The sequence below is a fragment of the Tympanuchus pallidicinctus genome, unplaced genomic scaffold, assembly GCF_026119805.1.
Source record: "Tympanuchus pallidicinctus isolate F22 unplaced genomic scaffold, pur_lepc_1.0 scaffold17, whole genome shotgun sequence".
In the NCBI taxonomy this organism is placed as follows: domain Eukaryota; kingdom Metazoa; phylum Chordata; class Aves; order Galliformes; family Phasianidae; genus Tympanuchus; species Tympanuchus pallidicinctus.
In genome coordinates this window covers 9479618-9502180 of record NW_026294690.1, presented here as the reverse complement: position 1 = coordinate 9502180, position 22563 = coordinate 9479618, and the positions used below count along the sequence as shown (strand labels likewise).

At 45.6% G+C, this 22563-nt stretch overlaps 2 protein-coding genes across 5 annotated transcripts in view; both read right to left on the bottom strand.

Moving 5' to 3' along the window:
• Positions 1-6374, bottom strand: part of CHCHD6 (coiled-coil-helix-coiled-coil-helix domain containing 6) — a 100972-nt gene extending 94598 nt beyond the window's left edge. Inside the window, exons 1-4 of one of the 4 annotated variants that reach the window (XM_052679268.1) lie at positions 6220-6374; positions 5306-5435; positions 4061-4130; positions 3480-3624 (exon numbers count right to left, since the gene is read on the bottom strand). In XM_052679268.1, the coding sequence (XP_052535228.1) occupies positions 3480-3624; positions 4061-4130; positions 5306-5435; positions 6220-6309 (435 nt within the window). In that variant the 5' untranslated portion in view covers positions 6310-6374. The remainder of the gene's footprint in view (positions 1-3479; positions 3625-4060; positions 4131-5305; positions 5436-6219) is intronic. The other 3 variants (XM_052679266.1, XM_052679267.1, XM_052679269.1) reach the window with 3 other exon arrangements.
• Positions 6375-9360: 2986 nt separating this feature from the next.
• TPRA1 (transmembrane protein adipocyte associated 1) lies at positions 9361-22310 on the bottom strand. Its single transcript, XM_052678633.1, has 11 exons — positions 20704-22310; positions 18256-18454; positions 17988-18120; positions 16141-16227; positions 14484-14556; positions 13426-13505; positions 12399-12509; positions 11954-12014; positions 11433-11535; positions 10742-10822; positions 9361-9706 (listed from the first exon to the last, which is right to left on the bottom strand). The coding sequence occupies exons 1-11, from the start codon at positions 20717-20719 to the stop codon at positions 9472-9474; spliced, it is 1179 nt and encodes a 392-aa protein (XP_052534593.1). The 5' UTR covers positions 20720-22310; the 3' UTR covers positions 9361-9471.
• Positions 22311-22563: the final 253 nt, after the last annotated feature.

Sequence of the window (22563 nt, the reverse complement as noted above, 5' to 3'; positions counted from 1 at the left end):
AGGAATGATTCGAGGTTTAGGAAAATGCAAGACTATTCACAACACAGCCAAGGAATTAAATAACTGTGACAACTTCAGAAGTTTCTCAAACTAGAGTTCAGAAAAAAGATGGATAGACTGATTCCTGTGGATTGCACATGAGACTTCATGCATGCTACAGGCATTAGTCACACAGGGCAGGCCCTGCTCTGAAGTACCCTGCCTATCACCCTTGTTGTCCTGCAAGTACTTGTGGTATTAAATTACTGAAGAGTCCAGCCAGCACTGAGATCCTGCAGAGATGCACAAAGAAAACATTTTCTGATATAAACTGGTGAGAGCTGTTCTGCAGCAGCTGAGCAGGCTGCTTCTGCCTGAGCCAGTCCCACACGTGTCACCAAAAGCCACACTTGCTCAAAGTGAAGACAATGCTGCAGTGTTTCTACTTACAGTTGTTAACTTCTTAAGCATTAAAGAGTTTTAGTCAAAACCTAAGCTCTCTAGAACCTAAATACCTTGTTCAAAGTTATTAAAAAAAAAAAGAGAAAAATGTAGAACAGGATCCACATCCTTTTGTAACCAGTGAACTGTTCACAAAAAAGATGATCAAGTTTTAATTTGTACCCTATAAACCATGAAAGGCCCAGAAACAGACAGCAAGTTCCCTACCAAACATTAGCCATGCTCTCTGCAGGACTTCACAATACATAGTCTCACTGAAGTGCCTTAAAGATCCTGCCAATAATAAAAGGAAGGATGGAAGTCATAAAGAACAGATTAAACGACAAGCTATGTTCAGCACAATCAAAATGAAATCATTTCAAAATACAGCTATCGTATTTGGATTTATGATCCACAAGTGGTAAAGTTAAAAGGAGAATATAGCAGCACTGCCAGAGACAACTGTCAGAGAAAGCCAGCCATGACAAAGTGACACAGGCAGGGCACAGCACAGCTCAGGATCTTACTGCAAGCATCAAAGTAGAAATAATAAAACAAACCTTCCTAACGATATGTGGCATGATGTTCAATTGTTACAAAGTTAAGCACTGTTAGAAGCAAATTACCAACTTATTTCCATCATGGGAGTTGTCCCGTTTTCCTCTGGCTTCCCTCATAGCAAAAAACAAGAACACTGAAAGCCCTTTCCTTTATAAACAGCAGAGAATTTCCCATTCCACCTGCATCCAGACTACCACCAGGTACACCTACTGCCACTACTCTTTCCTGCCTCAGAGGGATGACAGATACAGATGAGATGGAAGTGCAGTTCACACCCATTATTTACTTAATATTTGAGGGCTAGAAAACAGCTAGAAGAGTGACCAAAAATATTCAACCTCCATTCCAAATAAAGGAAGAAAATACTGGAAGACAAAGGGCAGATACGAGCAGGACTGAGCAGAATAAGGTGACCATGCCTGAAAGGAAACTGTAGCTGAGATAAAGCAAACCTGATAGGGATCCTAACAATTTTAAAAGCTTGACAGAAACAGTTCCTGCTTCGCAAGACACCTAGCAGCAGCTTTTACCTCATCTTTGGAAGGACAGGCTGGACTGTTTCATTTTTAAGAGTCTTAAATTTATGACTGATCAAGAGATAGTTAAAGAGCAATGAAATTTAACAGTTTCTTGGTCTTGCACCAGACTGCATGGCCAATACTTACATTTTACAGGTTGCACAGAAAGAGTCTAATCAGATTTTTGCACAACATCAAGTTTTCAGTACCTGGACATGCGATACTGCAGGATTAAAAACTAATTCAGATAACAGAACAGGTTTTGTATGTTGGAGGTCAGCCCCCTGCTCAGTTTAGAGGTACTTTCCTCAGACTTCACAACTATTGCCTGTCTGTTAGTCACAGCTCTCAGAGCTCTCTGTATCCACTGCAGGAGGGCAGGCCTCTGTTTCTGAGGCACGCCTTATCTTTAGGCTGGCCACTGAATCCACTAGCTTCCCCCACCTCTCTTTACAGAGCTGCTAATGGCATTCATAAACATAAGGCTCCTTGTAGTAGGAAGAGAGCTAACTCTGTGTCTGCTGACCCAGAGGAACAGCCTGCCTCAGACATCACTATCCTAAAGCTCAACAAGCAGGCAGACTTCTCATGGGTAGGGCACAATATGGCAAGCAGAAGTTTCCTGCTATGCCTTCAAGAGCAACCTCAGAGCTCTACAAATGCAGCCACATGCTGCAGAACACAGGGTCAGAAGGCACTGATGGGCCCAAACCCACACACAAATACATTCACAGAAGGCATGCGACTGTTAACCACCAGGTGATCAAACAACTTTTAATCAAAGAAGTCTCTATACCTCGGAAAGGCAGAAGTTGCAAGGGTACACAGGTGGGAAGCACTGCTTTAAGGCTGCTCTATTCTCATGCACTCCAGAAGCATCTGCCATGGGTTACTGTCAGAAATGGGTTACTGCCAGAAGGGTCTTCTGTCCAAACCATTGCACAGTTATTTTCACTTAAATTTTATTTACTCAGCCCCCAGGTATTATTATTCAGCTTGATGATCATTGAGGTCCTTTCCAACCTAAGTCAGTTCTATGATTGTAAGTTCAAAATGCTTCTCAGCAAAAATCACATGCCTGGCCAAGCCGTGCCTATTGCTATTCAGCACACAGAAAAAAAAACACACAAAGATTCTTCAGTTCAATCAAGTGCAAGCAAGAGATCAGTAGGACAGAACACAGAGACAACAAGCATTGCTCAAGTCTGTCCCCTCTTCCTAAGCCGTTCTTTCAGTATGCACTAGGCTAAGAGAATTATTCTCAGCCCAGTTTTCTCAACAAAGATTTTCAACATCACAGTTTACACAAACAGGCAGTTTGACCTCAAGAGCTGGAAGCACAGCCCCACCTTGCTGTCACACCTCATCCCACTGCAAGTCAGGAAGAAGTGGCAGTTCCAGTAAGATACTGTACTGTGTACAGGCAGTACAGCATTGGCACAGTAATCAGTATTTAATAGAACACAACATAAAATGGTATCAAGTGAGCATTAAGTATCAGTACATTTTGTTACCAGGATGATAAATATCCAAGATTTTCTTTTTTTTAGATTTGTGTACTTGCACAACCATAATCCAGGAACACAAAGCAAAGTTTCACGACAGGTCAGATCAGCAGAGTTTAAAAGCATACATTTGTTTCATACATTTGCCAGTTTAAAAGAACACACTGTCTCAGATAACAAGCCCATACACACAAAGCACACTAACCATTCATCCTTCTTCCCCCACAGGTCAGGCTGCTCTCAGCACAGTCATTGCTTGTGCCATTCCCTGCAAGCCTGGCCTTAGAATCACTGAGAGACAACTGGTGCAGCTTGCTGACTACACTCTAAGCCAAGGAGTAGAGTTACGAGGAGACCAGTGTTTCAGACTAAAGCAGTTTCTAAACTCAACATACAAGTGACATTCAATGAACCCCTTCAAGCAGAGTGATTCCAGTCAGTCCCGCATGGGAACGTAGCGGACGCCGTTACTCACCAGCTGAGCTGCTCTCTTCCTCTCCTCATTGGTGCTGCTCCTTTCCCGCTGAAGGGCAGTACTCAGCACCTCACCAGCTGCTTCCCTTTCTCTTTTGGCCAGCCGGAGCAGCTCCTCTTGAACCAGGGCCTGCTCCTGCTCATACCTACAGGAGTGCCAAAGACAAACAGAAAAGTTGATCAGCTGACTTCTGGCACCAGGTCATGGCTTAGCATGGACAATCCTTGACAAGGGCAAAACCCCAAATGCACAATCGATTTGGCACAAAGCTGCTCACAGTCCCTCCGTTATCGGCAGAAATTCAAAAGTCCAACAAACTTCAAGCATGACCTGCAGCTTTCACTGACAGACAGCCCAGGCAAAAACAGCAAACTGAGCTCCATATAGGCTTGTAATTTAGTTATATTTAGCTCTGTTGAGTACTTAATTATCACCTAAAAATTGTGATAATAGAAAGTAGTTAGCTAGATAAATAGATACTGCTTTGGACAAGATGAAAGGACGCACCACAATAAAAGCAGTTAGCCTATCTCACAGCATAAAAGGAGCTAAATTACTCTTTTCCTCAAACTTCACCTCACCTCCTATATAATTCCTGCTCTGCAACTGTAGCCTTCTGACCAGAGTTACTTGCTGTTGGTGGCTGGATTCCTAGAAAGAAAGAAAGAACAAAACTGACAACTGTAATACAAAACACAGCCTGAATCATCTGATAAGAACACTCAATACGTGCTATCCCATCAAGACAATAAATAATAATCTAGAGAATTCTCAAGAAAATTCAAATCTGATGGAATTAGACTTTGTGGAAGAAAGAAACACTAACAGCACTGTCTTCAGCAAGGCACACTGAACCAAGTATACTACACACCTGTCTAGGGTAGGATGTTACTCACAAACACTGTTTTATACTGAAACATAAGCATAGTTTTAGTGCATTTTCTAGTTGTTTCTATATTTGCGAACCAACAGAAATCAAATCATTTTCTGAAGTGTAAGGAAAGTCAAATTCAGAAATCATGCTCTCACCATTCGCTCGACATATCGTGTAACCTGTGTTTAGTCTATGCTTCTCCTCCAAGAACAAACATTTCCAAAGAACAAAAAGCAGCATCTCCCGACCCATCCATTATATACTCTCTGTGCATGGAAAAGGGACAGTAAAACAAGTTTCAAGAAACAAGATAACATAAAAAAAAATTACTGCCTTGCTTACTGTGTGTTTATCTGAAATTCTACATTCACAAAGTCATACAAGTTTCTTAATGCATCTGAGAACGATGGCATCCTAAAGACAAAACAAAAAGATCTACAAAAACAAGTTGCCTTGCTTAAGGCCCCACAGCAACAGAACTAGAACCACAGCATTTCAGTGGCTCTTCTCAGGATACATTCATGCTATATAACAAGAACAAGTGCTAAGCAGCATGCTGTTCTGCTCAGGAAGCAGCAAAATTGCTTCTGAAGCATTCTTGGGAACACCAGGAAAAGTATTTGCAGGTAGGCCAACAGTCATACACAGAAAAAAGACTGGAACTCACCCAGGTGGTGAAGGGGCTCTATAACTATGTGGCAGTCCTTCACAGGAAGCAGCCTAGGTCCAATAGATGCTCTTCATTCAGCGACTGGTGCTTATATGAGCCCAGGGGGGACCCCACACTGGTCCACCCCTCCTAGTCTCATGGGAAGCACAGATGCAAACAATTTGCCTGTGCTCCCTGGGCCAGCCGCACCCCTTCACCAGGTGTTCACCATCAGTTCAAACCCTGACCTAACAGTTCCCCCACAGGTGTCAAATCAGTAGACCCAGCAGGGACCGGCAGTACCTGTAGGAGATTTGGGTTTCCCTTCTGCGGCTGTTGAAAATTGAGCTGTACCACTGGGTAAGTGGGGTGACCTCTGGCTGTCCCTTTTACTTTGAGATTCTTTCATCCGATTCACTACATCTTCAGTGAGCTAAAACACACACATGAGAAAGCAATTACTCAAGTTAGTTAACTAAGCACTTAATGTACACATATGTCAGGATAAAGGCATTTAACTTGTTAGCCTTTAAGCTGCTCCAAAACCAGAAAAGCTCAGGTGGAAGGGACCATCAGAGACATCTGATCCAACTGTGTGTGAACACTCAAAGACTAACCAAAAGTTAAAGCACATTTCTGAGAGCATTATCTCAGTGCCTCTTGAACACTGACAGATGTGAGGCACCAATCACCTTGCTAGGAAGCCTGATCACATTTACAGTGAAGGTGCTCTGCTGTTCTCCTCATGAGGGATGGCATTTGAGGCCATACAGGAGTCCCAAAAGATTGCAGCCAGCACCTTTCTTCATCCACCGAGCAGACGGCCATAGCAGAAAACTGGCGATAAAACTTCCAGCCTACAGACAAACTAAGAGCCACACCTGCCCAATTTCAACCTGAAAGGCAGTAGATATCTCAAAATAATTCTGTTCCATAGAAATACAGAGCAAATGAGCAGCGCCCATTGGAGGCGAACCAAACAGAACGCAGCCTTCACATTCAGCCCGCGGGCAGGGCAGGCTGCGCACACACACAGCGCCCATCACCCAGGAACGACGTCCAAAGGCAAACAGAAATACAGCGGCCGTGGGCACACGGAGCTCGGCGCGGAGTCGCACCGCACACACGGTGCGCTGAGATGGGCGCAGGCCGGCCCGGGGCTGCCGCGTCCCCCCGAGCAAAGCCGTGCCCGGGCCCGCCGCTCCGCAGCGCCTCACCCTGATGCCCTGCAGCACCCGGACTTGCTCCCGCTCGTCCAGCCCGAAGGACACCTTCCTGCCGCCGTGGCTGCTCTCGCTGCCCCCCATGCCGGCGGGGCGGCCGCTGAGGACGCCTCTCCTCCCGCGCCGAGCAGCGCCTCCCCTTTGCCGGGGCCGGCCAACATCGCGGGCTCCCATTGGCGGGCGGCTCCGGGGCTGCCAATCGCGTGGCGCCGTACTGGCGGCGGGCCGCGGGGCACCACGGGAGCTGTGGTCCGGAGGCGGCAGCCCGGCGGCGGGGACGTCCGAGCGCGTCCTGCGCGGACACGGCACATCCAGAGCTCCCTGCTCCGGCCGGCAGACAGCCCCGTCCTACTGCTTCGTCCTGCAAGCGGCGAATATTTGTGTTAATTCTTTGAGGACTTTCCCCATTGCTGGAGTTCTCAAGAGTGCAGCGTGACAGAGCAGCGTCAGCTGTTGGCACTGAAAAAGCCCATCACCATTCATCCCAAAGCCCAGAACGAGAAGTCTCACCACACAGGCTTTTTCCTAAGGAAGAAACCCTGCCTACAGCAGAGCCCCCAGTGCTGGAGACACCTGGGAACAGCAGGATCCAGTTACGGAAGACTAACTCAACTGTTGTACATGAACATCCCTGCTGTCCTAGGCTTCCAGAAAGGGAAAATTCTGTCTCATAAAAAGGCACCATGTAACTCCATTAATATCTGCTAAGCTTGTTTTTTTTTTTTTTAATACTCCACAACACAAATCATTTAAGAAAGTATAACCATTTATGCCAAACATCATTGTATTTCTTTATTTTACAAACAAAAATATACATTTATTCTATATTTAGACTCTTTACACACCCCCCACACACAACACACTTCTGCTCAAGGCCTGTTGTGAATACAGCCCAAAGCCTTATATACATAGAAACACACCAGAAGGAAGGTCAGTCCGTGACCTAGCACAGAAGCTCCCCAGCAACATGGGAAGCTCCAGAAATACTGGAGTCCTGCTGGCGAAGGACAGTGTGGACACACTGACCACCTGCACAGCAGATCTGCTTAGACATTCCAGTCTTTCAGACCTGTCCAAGGTCAACAGACTCTAGGGAAGCTCTGCAGGTTTCCCCATGCTTGCTAACAGCAGCTCAGGATCAGAGCCACAGTAAGAGCAGCAACGAGGCAATTCAGGCACCACATCATCCATCCCTTTCACAAGTAAAACGTGGCTGATGCAGACTCACAGCAAGAAAAAGGAGGAGCACAGAAACTTCTCTGATGTGGCAAGCACCGACTTGGCCAGGCCAGTTGCTTGTCCACCCCTTCCATAGTCATTACAGCAGGAGAAATGTGGCAGGCTAGACGCTCCAGCTCTCACACGTGGAAGTTTTTTCTTCACTTGATAAAACAAAAAGTTTTGTGGAATTTAAAGAATTTCATTATTAATGGTGTCAGTGCTACCCAGAAGCCTGCAGGGCAAAGTCCCCAGGCTGCAGAACTGAGAAGCTGCATTGCTCATTAACGAAATAAAAGATAAGTGAAGGGCCTGCATAGTTTTGTCAACTGACAGGAACCTTGTGTTCTTATCTAAACTATTTATTTCCCTACAGTGGGAAATGCATTTGCTGCATACACTCATGATTCTAAACTGATACCTCCATGCTGCACCCTGCGTGATGATTTCCCCAGGAACTCTTACCCCAGTATTCTTTTTCAGGAACAGCAGTGAGGTGGGGCAAGAGATGCACAGTGCCAAAATGTTTCACATTTCCCCTCTTTCTACTCTTTCTAATGGGAAGATACTATTGCCTACAGCAGATCTTCACCTACCCAGATGACTCAGGTAGGTTCCCCCAAAGCTGACTTCCCCAAAGCTAGAAGAATAAACCTCTTCGTTCTTGGACAGCACAGTCTGTCTCAGAAACCAGTTTACTGCAGCTATCAGCTCAACAGTCCCCGAATTGGAACAAACTGTCTTGGAACCGCATGTGAAACAGCTCTGACAACAGTCCCTATTCCAGTGTGGAAGAGACTAAGAAGTTCCAGACAGCTTTTAAATGAACCACACTTCACATGCCCCTAAGTATTTTCAATGTATCAAGATGAAAAGCCTATTAAGCTCATTAGAAGTCTGGGGAACTGAACTGTAACACAAGAGGACACTGCCACAGCAGTTCTACCAGAGCATCCACCTCCCACCCAACCTAGAACACCGGCCAATTTGATCTTAAGATGCCTGTGGTGTTTAAGAACTCCCAGTCACTGGACACTGACAGCTCAGATTCATCAGCTTCTACTCTGCCTCAGGCATCGGAACATCTCTGAAGCCTTCATCAGCACAGACAGCCTCTTCCTTCACAGCCCTCTTCATGACCCTGCCATGAAGCATGGTGAAGACGTAACACATACCTACTGTACATGCTGTGTTCTTGAAACTTCACCCCGCTTCAGTGCTGTTATTGAGATGCTCCTGTGAGCTCAGATGGACAGCAGCGCAGCCTCCACAGATTGTTTCATAACTACTTCAGCTCTGCTGGGCAGTAGCTGCCTGTCCTGCCTCCCTGTTATTGTGTCAGCTCACACAGGTGCTGCGAGATACCAGCTGTGCTTCCCAGAGCAGCCCTAGGATACATTGGGCAGCTCATTTCTCTTCACACCTCTTTTCTCCTTCCTACACACTCAGACTGCAATACTTTTAACTCCTAACAATTGCAATTCACAGTTTTCATTAGCATTAGCTGAAACCAGAGATGAGTCCAACTGAGCAGCTTCACCATTGAGACAATCTATTGCCACCCATCCATGGTTGTGATAAGATCCAGACAACTGCGCTGCCTGAGAAAGCCCAGGAACACAAACTTTGGTTTAAACCACCAAACTCTCTCCGTGTGTGTAGAATACACAGTCAAATGAACAGCTTCTAAACAACATTTCCCTTAGTTGGCAGACAAGTGCTGTCAGTCATTGAAAAGCAGGAGGCGCCGATCAGGCCTGTCCTTCTGGGCCACATTCACATCTGGAACACAAAGAATCAGGAAGGTTCAGTGTTTATAGGTTTATGAACAGGACTGTTCTGGATTGCTCTCAGGCAGTGACAGGAAATATTCTCTCCAAAAAGGCTGCCAGCTTAGTTCCACGATAGGTTTCAGAAATCCTAAGGAAAAGAGGAAAGCCACAGCAGATAGCGATGAACAGATTTCCAGTGGATATCCTAACATCCTCAGCATCAGGGAGTTCATAAGGTGCAGGGGGGAGCCCTGCCTCAGGCATTGATAGCTTTCCAACGATCGCTGTCTATGCTGTTGATGCTGCCCACGTGATACGGCATAGAGGCCACGTCATCCAGGTAGGCTGTGGTATCAATCTGAGTGCTTGAGTAGAACCCAGAATCCATTCCTTCCTTCTTGGCAACAGCATAAGCATGGGGTAGGTGCACATCCACATCTTCAGGTTCATCCACCTGACACTTGTAGGAGAAAAGGATCTTCGGCTCAGACCTGGAGTCATTAAGGATTTAAAATACACATTTAAGCAAAGTATCTCATAACAGCCACTTACCCTTAACTGAAACTCAGTAGCACTGAAACAGCGTGTATTTAACTATTAAAGAACTTTTCCTATTGCTTTCAGTCAGGATATAATCATAGTGGAATAACTGCCATGGAACAATGCTAACTGTAGCTGTGGACTAGGCTGCCTAGGGGAAATAAAAACAGCAGTCCTGACATCGGTGTCACAAGCATGTTCTCCTCTTTCTGAGTTCTGAATTACTGAGAGCAGCATCCAGGCAACACTGGACTTCACAGCAAACAACAAAAATATTCTATTTCTCATTCCACCTGTGTGCAACAGGAAAATCAAAATACAAACACTTGCAAATCAGCACTTTCTATCCCTATCTCCAGATACTGTTCTGATTTCAAAGACATCAGAAACATTTTGATATTTTAAGAGTACTTTCTTATTCTTAGTTATTCTAAAGCCTGATTGAGGTCTCTTGCTCAAGGACAATAAAACGTACAGCTTACAAAAAGGAATTCCTACCAACATGCATCTCTCCTGAGTGGCCACACGGCGGCACACCCAACCCAGTAATCAACACTGGACAGAGCTTTCAGCTGGGGACTGGGCCCTTGTATAGGAAACCCGAGCCAAGGGCTGTTCAACCAGTAAACCTCCTGAAGACTCACTTTGTGCTAGCTTAATCTGCCAGGACTCAGTCCCTCACTAACTAATTTAGTGACTGACTTCGGCAGCAGAACTTTGCACAAATAGGATGTAGACACTGAAGTGACAGAGAGAGGTGCTTAGGGAAATACAACTATTGGTTCTGCCTTGCACACAGGGGAGCCTTGGATAGAAGTGGCCAGTACAGGACCACAGAGAAAATCAGTAAGCCAGGAATGAAACATTGGCTCCCTAAATGGCATTCCACTCATTGCAGTCATTGCCTTTATTCTACAGCTGGAAAACAATCTGGCACAGATCAAATAACAGTGGTCACTCTCTAAACCCCCGTTCTTGCTACTCACCCAAAGAAGCCTTTCAGGAATGCCACATAGATGAGAGGTGCAAAGAAGCTGAAGTAAAGGAATGTAGTAGCATCAACACAGCTGTCAAAAGCAAAAGGGAAGATGAAGGTATTTAGGACTCAAACAATACAGCTGGATAACCCCAGCCACATCCACCCAGAAGAAATGATTCTATTTCCCTCAAGAGCAGGCAAGCAGAGCACAAACCTTGTGCTAAACAAATCTGGACTGATGCAAACTAACAGATCAATGACATAGGATCATGTCATTGATCCCAGACACCCTGAAAGGGAACCATGTCACATCCCAGGATCTGACTCAAAGGAAAGTCTCAGTTCTCCCAGTTTTGGCTCATGGAAAACAACTGATCTGAACTGCAGAATGAGATTCCAGATATAACTAAAGGTATCTTGTATTTCTAGCAAACAGACCATTTGCTCACATATTCTCTAAGAAACAAGCCAGTGATCAGGCTTCAGCTTCACACTGCCACTCCTGTTCACCACCTCAAGACCACTGTGCAACACGCAGCTCCAAAGACCCCCACAAATGTGAGTTTTTTCCATGAAACAAACAATAGCTTTATTCCTCCTTAGGAACACTGCAGAAGTTCGTTTTCTTGAGGCATTTTTGAAGGACACAAATGCAACATTAGAAAGCAGGCTGTAGACTCCTTCCCCAACATACATACCACAGTCCTTCTATGATATCCACACAGAGAAGGGCACTGCCCAAACCCTGCACCAGATTCAGCACTGCCAGGATCCCAGCATAAACATAAAAACTCTTCCTGGCTGTGAGAAAGACACAGACATAAAGATGAAGCTCAACCTCATAAGCACCAGCACAGTGCAAACAGTAGGTTCTGTTCAATAGAGACAGCAAACCCAATGCAAGCATCTCAGCATCTTGGTTGTTTATAAACTCTCAGCAGTTAAGACCAAATTTTTCTGTCCCATGCTGCCAGGACTGACAGGTATAAAGGGTTAAACATCTCCTCCTGCATGTGTATGCATGCAAGCACAGAAAATGAGTTCTGAAAGCACATGGCCCTGGCAACACATGCAGAGACATGGTAGAGAAAGAATTCCACAGCTGAGACAGAAGGATGCATCCATAGCACAGCCACATACAGGAACCTCTTACTCCCCTCACTTATTTTTTATCCTGGTGCTGCCCCACTTACATGATGGAATCACTACAGTCACTTACAGGGCAGAGAAATCCGGTCTTTAAGAGGAGTTTTTGGAAGAATCACCACAAAGGAATAGACCTGTTGGGGCAAAAGAAAAAAAAAATTGTTCTGTGGCTTAGAAAGCTTGGTAGGGGCAGAACACTGTGTCATGAACCTCCTAGGTGCCTCATGTTAGTGGCACAGGCCTCCATTATTAAACCCAGTGCACATGTGAGAGCTCCACACCTCACCTCATCAGCACAGCTAGTCATTGAGAAACAGGGAGTGAGGAACACCTGAATTCAGCGGCTGTAGTTCACACCTTTATTGGTTCGGCTTCACTGCCTCGTGAAAAGCATCAATACTGCACTGCACATCAGGCAGGAAGGACCCAGGGCCTTATTATATTCAAATCATCCTCCTTGTCCCATTCAGAAAATACAAAGAGGCTGTCAAAGTGCTTAATACATGCCTCATACTCACCAGAAAGAAGAAACAAGAGCTGGCAAGCCAGAAGTGTCTCCCTCCGTGGCCATAGATGTTGAAGTCTTCAGCTGAGAGGTGAGCATCAGGGTAGAGGATTTCCAAGGTCCCCTAGGAAAGAAAAGGCACCATCACAGTACTGTTATAGTCAGCATCCTCATTACAGTGGCTGTCTGTATAAAAGAGACTATGGTCAAAGTTCAAATAAAAGTTGTCTCTGCCACCTGAAACACAAATTTTGCCCTGCTTAGGCCAAGTGATGTTCACCCAGGAGAAGGAGGAAGGAACAAAACAAAACACGAGGGGAACAAAATGGCAAGAATGAGTATCTAAATGAAAACAGTATCAGTGATATTCCAGAAAAAGAGACAGAGTGAAAGGAGGAGAGTGGACACAGCCCTCTGTTTCAAACAGTTTCAACAGTGCCCAATTAAGTGTCATGTGGTAACGAACAGCTCACTGCCACTGCACACAAGGGCCTGATCATCAAACAACTGTCTGTTATTCTGGTACTGCCTCAAATAGAGGCACAAGGCTGGCCACTTACGTATTAAGGAGAAGAACAACACCAGACACACACTGCATTGTCCAGAGAGATGGACTGAGCTAATCAATGGAGCTAGCAAGCCAGCTGCTAGTTTGAAGGGAAGCAAGAGCTCTCAGCTCAAGAGAAGGAGACAAGCAGCACAGTGCACAGCCCAATGAGCACATTTGGGCTGCCTCCATCTAGTTTGCATTTGTGGCACATGTGAGAAACTCGAGCTCTTGTTCCAAGATTTGTTGGACAAAACTATCCATCTAAATTTCCTCCTTATTTCTTGACCCTGGCTGAGCCATTCACACCATGAAAAGGACAGTGTGATATGGTCCAGTGTATACTCTGGGATCCCCATACACTACCACAAGAATCCAGTCTTTCCCCACAACCTACTCCAAAGAGCAAAGCTGCTACTTTTCCCCACATTCCAGGCAGGAGCCCCACAGCTGACTTCAAGCCAATTAACCGGTTCTGCTCTGACATACTCACCTGGGTGACAGAATATGCTAGAGACAGCACTGTAGTGATTGCCAGAACACGCTTCACACTCGACTTGCTCTCCAGATGACCTGGAATTAAGGAACACAGGTTGAATCAGGATGTGCTAAAAAAAAAAAAAAAATCAGTTCACCCCAAAACAAATCTAATAAAACATCTGCATTTCCAGAGGCCCTCAAAGGAAGGTTGAAGCTCACTTAACCTTTGTTAACTGCTTCCACTTGGAGAGCTGATCCTTTGAAACACAAAACAAAACCTGTAAAACAATAGGTTTTAACTTGCTTTCCTCCCTGCCCACACTAATATACAGAAAATAAACAAGTTCTTTCACTGGGGCTATGAGGTCCCCCCCCCAAAAAAAAAGCAGGAACAACTCCATTACCAGCTACACAGACAGACTGCTGTTTCTTTTCAGGAAAAACAGTGACAAGGAGGCAAAGCCTAACAATCTAGAAGTATGTACACTGGGACATGATGGAGCAACCAATCTCCAAAAGCTCCTTTAACCTAAATTACTTTATGATCCCATAAAAGTGGGAAGAACCAGTGTTCATGTCTCAATTGCAGACACAGCAGAGACACCTACTACATTCCCTCTCCCCATCAGCAAGGTGTGCTCCAAATAGTATTTTCACTCATACAACTGAATGCAGAGTAACAAAGGAACAGCTAAATGAATCAAATGAAGCCAGGAGAGAATAAAACTAAACAACGGTGAGGCGATAGAAGTATCCTCAAACACAACTATCTTGAATAAGATGTGTTTCATGCAAAGATCAGGCAGCTGATCTCTGTATAAAGGCCTTCTTCATATGTTGCACGCTCCTTCACCACGTGCAAAACAAATAAAGCACAAATAAACCCTGAAACTGCACAAACTGCAGAGCTGTAAATGTAACCAGGCTTTCAACCATTACCAATAAACTGTCCAGTTTGTCTTCTGTCTTTATTCTAGTGCTCCTTGATGTACACACTTACAGATGTGGTCTCTGAGGAAAGGAAGGAAATAGGAAACATTCACAGCACTCAGTAAATCTCCTGACACTTACCAAAGGCAAGGCCTAGAATCACCACGCTCAGCTCAATCGCCAGAAGGAAGAACCTTGTGATCTCCCACAGGATCTGAGGTATAAAGCAACCAGACAAACATGATTAGGAAGAGCCAGGAGCCAGTTGTAAGTTAATACAGAAAATTCTGTTCTCTATCCCTGAGGATGGCTGCCTCTCACTGGAGCAGGCTATTTCCACAAATCTTCCTCATGCTTTGTAGGATGTTCATTTTACACTCACCTCAAGCTCCGATCTTGCCTGCACAGAACAATTGTGAGAGCAAACAGCATGCCTGCTGTTTGGGACACAGTGTGGCCACAGTCTGCCATACCTACAAATCTGTCCTCTACCATAGATGTGCATTTTTTGCTGTGCTACCAAAAAGCAACAAAATGATCTTCAAGCTGTAACATCAAACAGTGCCAATTCCTATAGTGGTAAGTTCTAAAGTAAAGACTGAACAAGACTTATGTCCTCCTTCAAAGACAGTGGGTCTTTGAAGTATATTCAAAGTATTCAAAGTATATTCAAACCTGCATTTAATAGCTTCCAGTTTGTCATTTTCATTTCCAAACTTTATTTGGTGAAACAAGACCAGATAAACAACAGGTCAAGTGACTTTCCAGAAAGTCATGCAATAAAGCAATGTCAAATCTGGGTATAAGAACCCAGATTCTGGCTTACTGATCCTTTTTCTCCAAGCTTCCAATGGCACTGTTTTGAAAATACACAGATAAGAGGCAAGTGATAAAATAGGAATACACAACAGGAGGATGTACACGAGAAAAAGAAAAAAATAATAGGAGTAAAATATTTTTTCTGCAGGAAAAAATTAACATAGTGTCTTTCTTTCTACACTTCTGAGCAAGCGTACTTTGCAGCAGTACCAGCAGAGCTGAGAAAAGCCACCTCATCTCTTCTCCGTTATTCAAGACCTGGACTTTTGTCTGTTCAACAGAGGTGAGTGAAAATGCCACAAACATCTGGCCACACAACAAGCAGAGCCTTAAAATGCTCCGGCAGGTAACATTAAAGGGAAAAGCAGAACAACCACACAGATCCTCAACAACAAAGGCAGAAGATTCATACTCTGCAGGTGGTTCTTCTCCCTCCAGCACCTCAAGATCAGCAGAGCTTTTTGTTTTAGGTAACACTCTGTTGCAATCATCACAAAGGAACAGCACACACAAGGCTTTTCCTGTTTGTTAAGGGTTCACTCTGTGCTCAGAGGAACTGCAAGGACATTCAGCTATCAGTTCAAAAAGGAAAAGTCGTTTTATTTGCTTTCAATACAAGAAAGTTCAGTATTTTTCCAAGAGCCCTTCAAACAGAGCAAGAGCATCAAAAGCCACACTTTGCCTATCCACTAAAGGTATCTGAATGTTTGCTTAGCTCTCGCAAGGCAGAGCTTTCTATCTCTGCAACAGGAAAGCTTTACCACCATTTGTGTGTCTAAACTAGGAAGTCCATTGTTTTACAGTCTTAGAGGTTGTGACTGCTTAGATACAGCTAGAGGAACAGGATTTCATAGTAAACACAGCTATGAGCACTGCAAATAAGAACACGTTCTTCTTGCAAGCAAATAAATGGGAAGCAGTGGCAAAACCGTGGCCAGAACTGCACAAAGCAGAGCCTCCAGAAGAGCACTGTACCTACCTTATCAGCAACCGTGGCAGCATCAGAGGCACTCACAGTCATGGAGACAACAGCACGGGCAATACCAACTAAAGCCACCACAAACACCTACAGGAAAAAAGCAGCAAAAAAGAGCTCAAGTCAAAAGGCACATTCCCATATACAGGATACCTCCTTGGAATTCTATTTCCAGGCCAGCTTTGAAGCCTGATAATGTGCACTGAGGACATCATGTAATAACATATTTGAGTTAACTTCCCAAAGGCTTGTCAGGTACAGAAATACTGGCTTAGAGTTCATGAAGGTGCACATTTCTTCAGCTATCAGATTAAACACTCCCTTACAACGATGCTCTTACAGTCATTCTCCCCACCTTTCAGTTCACTGGGAGCAATCAGATGAAAAATACATCTCTCCAAATTAGAAGATCAAGTGCTTGGTATGACTGAATAACCCAATCCCATCAGATAACAGAAGCCACTTTATACCAGCTACCACATTTCAGATCTGTGATAAAGCTGAAATCCACACAGTTGGCTTTTCTCCACACTCAACACTGACAATGCTCAGGAATGCAAAAGATAAGGCAATGCAGATAACTGCTTTAAAGCAACTTAGCTTACTGCACAGTGCAGCATTAAGACACCAGCTCACACCATTTAAGCATGGCAGCACAGAGCTCAGCAAGGCTAACCCACCAGTCACTGTGCTGCCAAAGCCATACCATGCAAATAAGAGCTCAGCTGGACACATTTACTCTCTGCTGGGCAGACCTACTCTCTGAGAACACACATTTTCCCAGATACAATTCTCCAAGCTACAGGCTTAGATACACTAATGATGAAGGTATGAAACAGTCATATCTAACACAGAATGAAAAGTACAATCTGATTTCAAGATGGATGAAATCAACCAATAAGCCATCCGCAGCAGAACGCTTCCTCCTCAGAGAAAAGGGAGATGCAAACAGCTCAAAGAATAACAATGTGACATTCCCTCCTTGGGTGGAAAACTTGGACAAAACACTGACAAAAAAAGAAGGGTCCTACAGAAGGGTTCTGGAGCAGGAACAACTCAGGAAGCAAAAAGGGTGTTTTCCTCTAAACAGAGAGAGAATCTTACAAAGCTATCAGCTTAGCTTTAACCGCTGACTCCACAAGAAAGCATTCCTTCAGAATGTGACAAACAACTGCCTGAGAGGAAATCCTCACTGAACACACTTATCCTCATTTCCAAAACCGATCCAGAAGATCAAACTGACTGAAAAGCACTTTTCTCTAAGACTGTTTCATCACTTTCTACTTCTCACACTGTTTTGAAAGAGCCAACAGCAGTCAGCTCACTTTTTCTTCCCTGCGGTTTCTGAGGAGTTTTGTTTCTCAAAGACTTCAGAACGAGTTTTTTACTGACCTGCCCTGTATAACTGGAGAAGTAAAAGACGACTTAAATCCACACAGGAAACTGCTAGTAGTATCTTTTAATTTTGTAGCAGTTATGTATGGAGCTGCTCATTATTCTTCAGTGGTTCACATACATGAACACAGTGAGATAATGGTTTTGTGTCATGCGACATGATGCAGGAAACAAGGAAGAAGAAGATGCTGGATTCCAAGACAGTGACAAACAGAAGAAAGCGTGCAGGGGAAAAAAACAAAATCACCATAGAAAAAATCCACCATATCTAGATATGGACATTACCAGAAGCTGAAAAGTAGAGTTCAAACAGCAAGAAGTCTATTCCTGCTAGTACACCTTCAAATGTTAGATTTGGTCTAGGCTCTCTCTCTCCACTGGTTCAGTGATACTTGTCAAGAGTGGTAATAAAAAACACTCCATCAATCAGTTCAAAAGCACACAGCAGTACTCACTAGTATGTAGAATGTAGTGAAGATAGGGCTGGAAGTGACCCGGATTTTGGCCCTGGCAGAGGGCAGCTTCCAGAGAAGAAACATAAAGAAAAGCACATTGGGAACCAGGAGCAAAAGATCCCAGTAGCGGACTCTGCAAAAAGTAAATAGAAAAGTTTTGTCCTGCTCTGCACACCAAGAAGGCCAGGGACCGGCCCTGCCCTGCTCACCCAAACACCGAGAAAGCAAGAATCCCACAGTCAGACTGTGACCCCATTTTGTCTCTCACCTGGACTTCCCAATGTCCTCATAAAGCAACAGCAGGCATTTGTGTGGCACCGTGATGTTCGTGCCATTGATTGCCTGCGCTGTCGTTGGAGACAAAGTTGTCACATTATCCAGTGCTGTCACCAGGGCAGTAGAACTTGTGATGTTGTCAGACAAGGAGAATCTCATCATGGACATCATGGACTGGAATATCCTGCCTCCTTGCAAGTTCAGGTCAAACGTGGCACGGGACAACAGCAGCAGAGAAAAGAGAACATTAAGGCAGTTGTGAGTCAGAGCTAAAAAAGTATATCCCTTCCATTAGGCCCCCACACAACTGCTTCCTGCTTGTTGCTGCAAATTATTATAATCAGAAAGACTGCATGACACAACAGAATAACACCTGCCTTCACTCTGCACACAGCCATTAGGGCAGACAGTATAAAATCAGCATCTTGTATCAGAGTAAAATGCACCTTCAAACAGTGATTACTCGAGCCTTGGCAGATTGATAGAATAAATCAAAGCTCAGCAGCAATACATGGCATCATCAGACAAAAACCCTGCTGCATCAGAGCAACAATTATTCTAGATCCCAAGCCCAAGAAGTCAACAAATTAATTCCTACAAAAGTCAAGTTGAAGGTTCATAACTAAAACCTATTGCTGTTACCAAACCTACAGTCAGAGCCCCACATACTTTTATCTACAGGGACTGTATGCACTATATTCAGAAATCAACATCAAGAAAGCCAAAAAAATCAGCATTTTTCTCTCTGCAAGACACCAGAACTATTCTGATTTTAAAATCAGAACAGTAAAGATGTGTAAAGTTGGCACCTTCCTATAACCCTACTAGCATCAGGTTCTCCACCTTCGTCACTCCCCCCCATCCAGGTCACATCGCACTTCTCAGACACCGACCAGCACCTGGATGCACACAAACCCAGGAGTTCACAAACCCAGGCTCAGAAGCTGTCCCTGCCTGATGTGTTTTTCTTCGGGTTGAACTCCCAGGCACCAAAGAACTCTGAACTCAAAATGAATTGTGGGGCTTAGCTTGTTTGCCTGCCCTGTCTTAGCCCTCTCCAGGCACCTGAAAAAGGACAAGAGAGAGCTTCCCATTCTCCTCATTAGGTGTTTCTGAATTGCCTGCCACAGAGAACTTTCTTATCTTTTCTGCCATCTGCCCACCCCCAGGCCCTACACTGCTGTACTATTAGCTGTCCTTACAGAAGATGAACAGAAACTCTGTTCTCCAGAAAGCTCCACATGTTTTGTGCCCAGTGGCTTTGTAAATGTTGTAGCAGTGTAAGTAATAGCTGCAGTTTCTCTGTTGATTCCATGGTCACCTTAGAAGCTTGGATGAATGCTGGTTCACTGCAGAGCAGGATTAGAGGTTGACTAGTAAACTTTCTCCTGATTCAGTGTTGTCAGCTTGTGCAGATCCTCCCCCTTCTTACCCTAAAGTAGCAACTCTCACTGCTAAATGCACTTGACCAGCAGTGTGCTGAAGGTCCCATCACATCCCCCTGCACCCTCCAGGAATGTGGCTGCAGATGACACAAACTGAAACATCTCTACCAACTGCCATCCCAAAAATGCACAAAGCCAGAGACAGCACCGCGTGCTGCAGTCAATCCAGAATTCATCTTAAAAGAAGACATCTCCCCCTGTCTGAATTTAACCCTGGCTGGCATAGCAAAGCCAACAGCCTCAATGCCAGGAGTCAGCAGGTCATTTCCCTGGTAGGTCAGAAAGAACAAGCAGCACAGCCCTGCGCCACCTCTGGAGCTTTCAGAGCTCAGCAGCACCTTCCCCACAAACTGCCCAGGTCTCCAGGGCACAGAGTTTTCTTCAGAGGCTGAGATTTGTCTTAAGTCTTTTGAGGACAGGGGGTACCCATGCCGCTCCTAGCTAACAAACCCTCCCTTTGATTCACCCACATTGCCAGATACTCACTGGGATGAGATTCTCCTGTGCAACTGCCATATGCTGTGCTGCACGAGAGATGTCATTAAATAAACACACAGACCTGGAAAGATCAACTTTGTGCTGAGATGGCAATATCTGTGCCAAATGATCTTAGTTCTAGCGGGGGTTCCAGCAAACCACCTCCACACTGCAGAACTCCCCAGAAGTGTCTTCTCTTCCCTCCACTAACTCACTCCTCTGACACCATTGAGGATCTCCTGTAAATAACTTTGCTTCATTCTTCTCTTCTGAAACACTTTCACTGACCTCTGCATCTCAGTAGCAGCAAAGACAAATACATTCATATTTACCAATGCAGAAGAATTTTTTATTCCTTCCGAAATTTAAAAATGCTGGGAAAGGATAGAGAAAACTCACAGAGCATAGGTAGAATTACATCAGCTGTGAACGATGACACCTCTAACTGCTACTGGGACAAAGAATTTGACTTGGGAAATCCCAGTGAAAAGGGTTTGATTATAAAGCTGCAGACCCACCTGGAAAAATAAACATGTCCTCAGAAAAAGAACAAGGAGACTCCAACCTTTTTCCCTAGGATCCATCGCTATCACACAACAGCAGTGAGCTGCTGATAAGGAGAGGAGTTGGCCACATGCAACAGCCAGCCTCAGTCACAAGGTTTCAAAGGGCAAAGCAGAATTGAGATTACCTCCATGCCAGGCTGCTCACTATGGCCTGGTGTTACTATCCTACAAAGGCAGAGTAGCACAACGCCCAACATACAAGGGCATGAAGGGCAGCCAGAGCCATCAGTCTCACAGCACACGTCATGCTTTTCTCATAGCCAAAGACCACAGAGAAGATGTTGAGAACTGCCCCATTCTGGTTGAGGCCACCAGCAACAAACCCACAGCAATGGCACTGGGAACTGATGCCCGGGAAACAACCTTCATCACACCCAGCACCATTGCTCCCTGCTGCACTTTCCAACCCATGCCCCAGCTCATCTGAACTAACCCAGTTAGCTGAGCATAGCCCTCACTCACCACACCCTGCCCAGAGCCGCCAGCTCAGCCCACACAGAAGAGCTGAAGCCACCCCACAGCCACACATCAGCACCCCACAGCCCAACCCAGCTTTCCTTCTGACAGACAGCCTGAACTGCCATACACTGGAAAACAAAAGGAAATAAGGAGTTTGCTATATTACAGCTGAATTGAGCATGATGTGGCTGAGCAGTGTTTCTCCGTCCAGGCACTGAGACACAGCGCTGGAGGCTCAGCTGCACCTCCTGGCCAGGCAGCTGCCTCTTAGTAAGGGGATTCTGCTTTTTGGTTCAGGACACATAGTGTAACCAATGAAAACTGAGGCTCAGGTTACCAGCAGATATCTGCAGTCTCAAAACTCAACCGCATGGATGTGGGTCACACACACCTACCAGACTTCCAGGTTTAATGAAACTGATTGTTTCCCTTCTTTCTGAAAACAGCATCGGAAAGCACAGACCACATCAGGGCTGGAATTGCTGCCTACAATTCCAGATGCGAGTGGCAGAGAGATGTACTTAACTGATCCCTGCTTAAATGAAAGCATTACTCCAATAGGTTACACAGCTTTCAAGGAGAAAGGGAAACCTTTTTTCTTCGCTCCCCTTTAAAGACAGTTATTCAGATCTCCCACTAGATCAAAGCCATTGCCATTCACATCGCAGTCTCAAACAAACAGGTGGCACGTCTGTCCTGACAGGGCTCAACTCCCTTCTCTCCAACTTTCACTATCGCTTCTGCTTCAGGACAAAACTCTAAAAGAGAGGAACTACAACACTAAAAAAGCACCAAGAGCACCAGTAACCCAAACAGGACAGAACACCAAGCTCGTTCGGGAGAACACTGTATGATAGGCTTCCCGTTCTTCTTCCAGGCAAAGGAAGGAAAGGAGCAGCACGGGGACACCTCACACGAACAAGAACCACCCGCCGTAAGGGCAGCTGAAGGCGGCGGAGCGCTCCAGAGCGCCTCGAGCGACGCAGCCCCGGGCACAGGCCGTGAGCACAGCGCAGCGCCGAGGCCGGAGCCCAGCCGGGACAGCGGGGAGGCAGCCAGGAAAAGGAAGACGGAGCCTAACGCCCCGCGCCGGGCCCCCGATCACCGCGCCGCCTCAGAGAACCGCAGCCAGGCCCGGGCCGCGTCCCCACAGCCCCCCTCCGCCGCCCGACCCGCTCCTACCCGCCGCAAGACGCAGCCCTCCCGGCCCGGCCTTCCTGCAGGCGGCGCTCAGTCGCAGGGACCCACACCCGCCATGCCAGGCCCGGCACCGCCGCTCCTCTCGGCCGGGGATCGCCGCGCAAGAGGGCGGACAGACAGCTGCGTGCGGCAGGAGCAGCAAAGCGCTGCCTT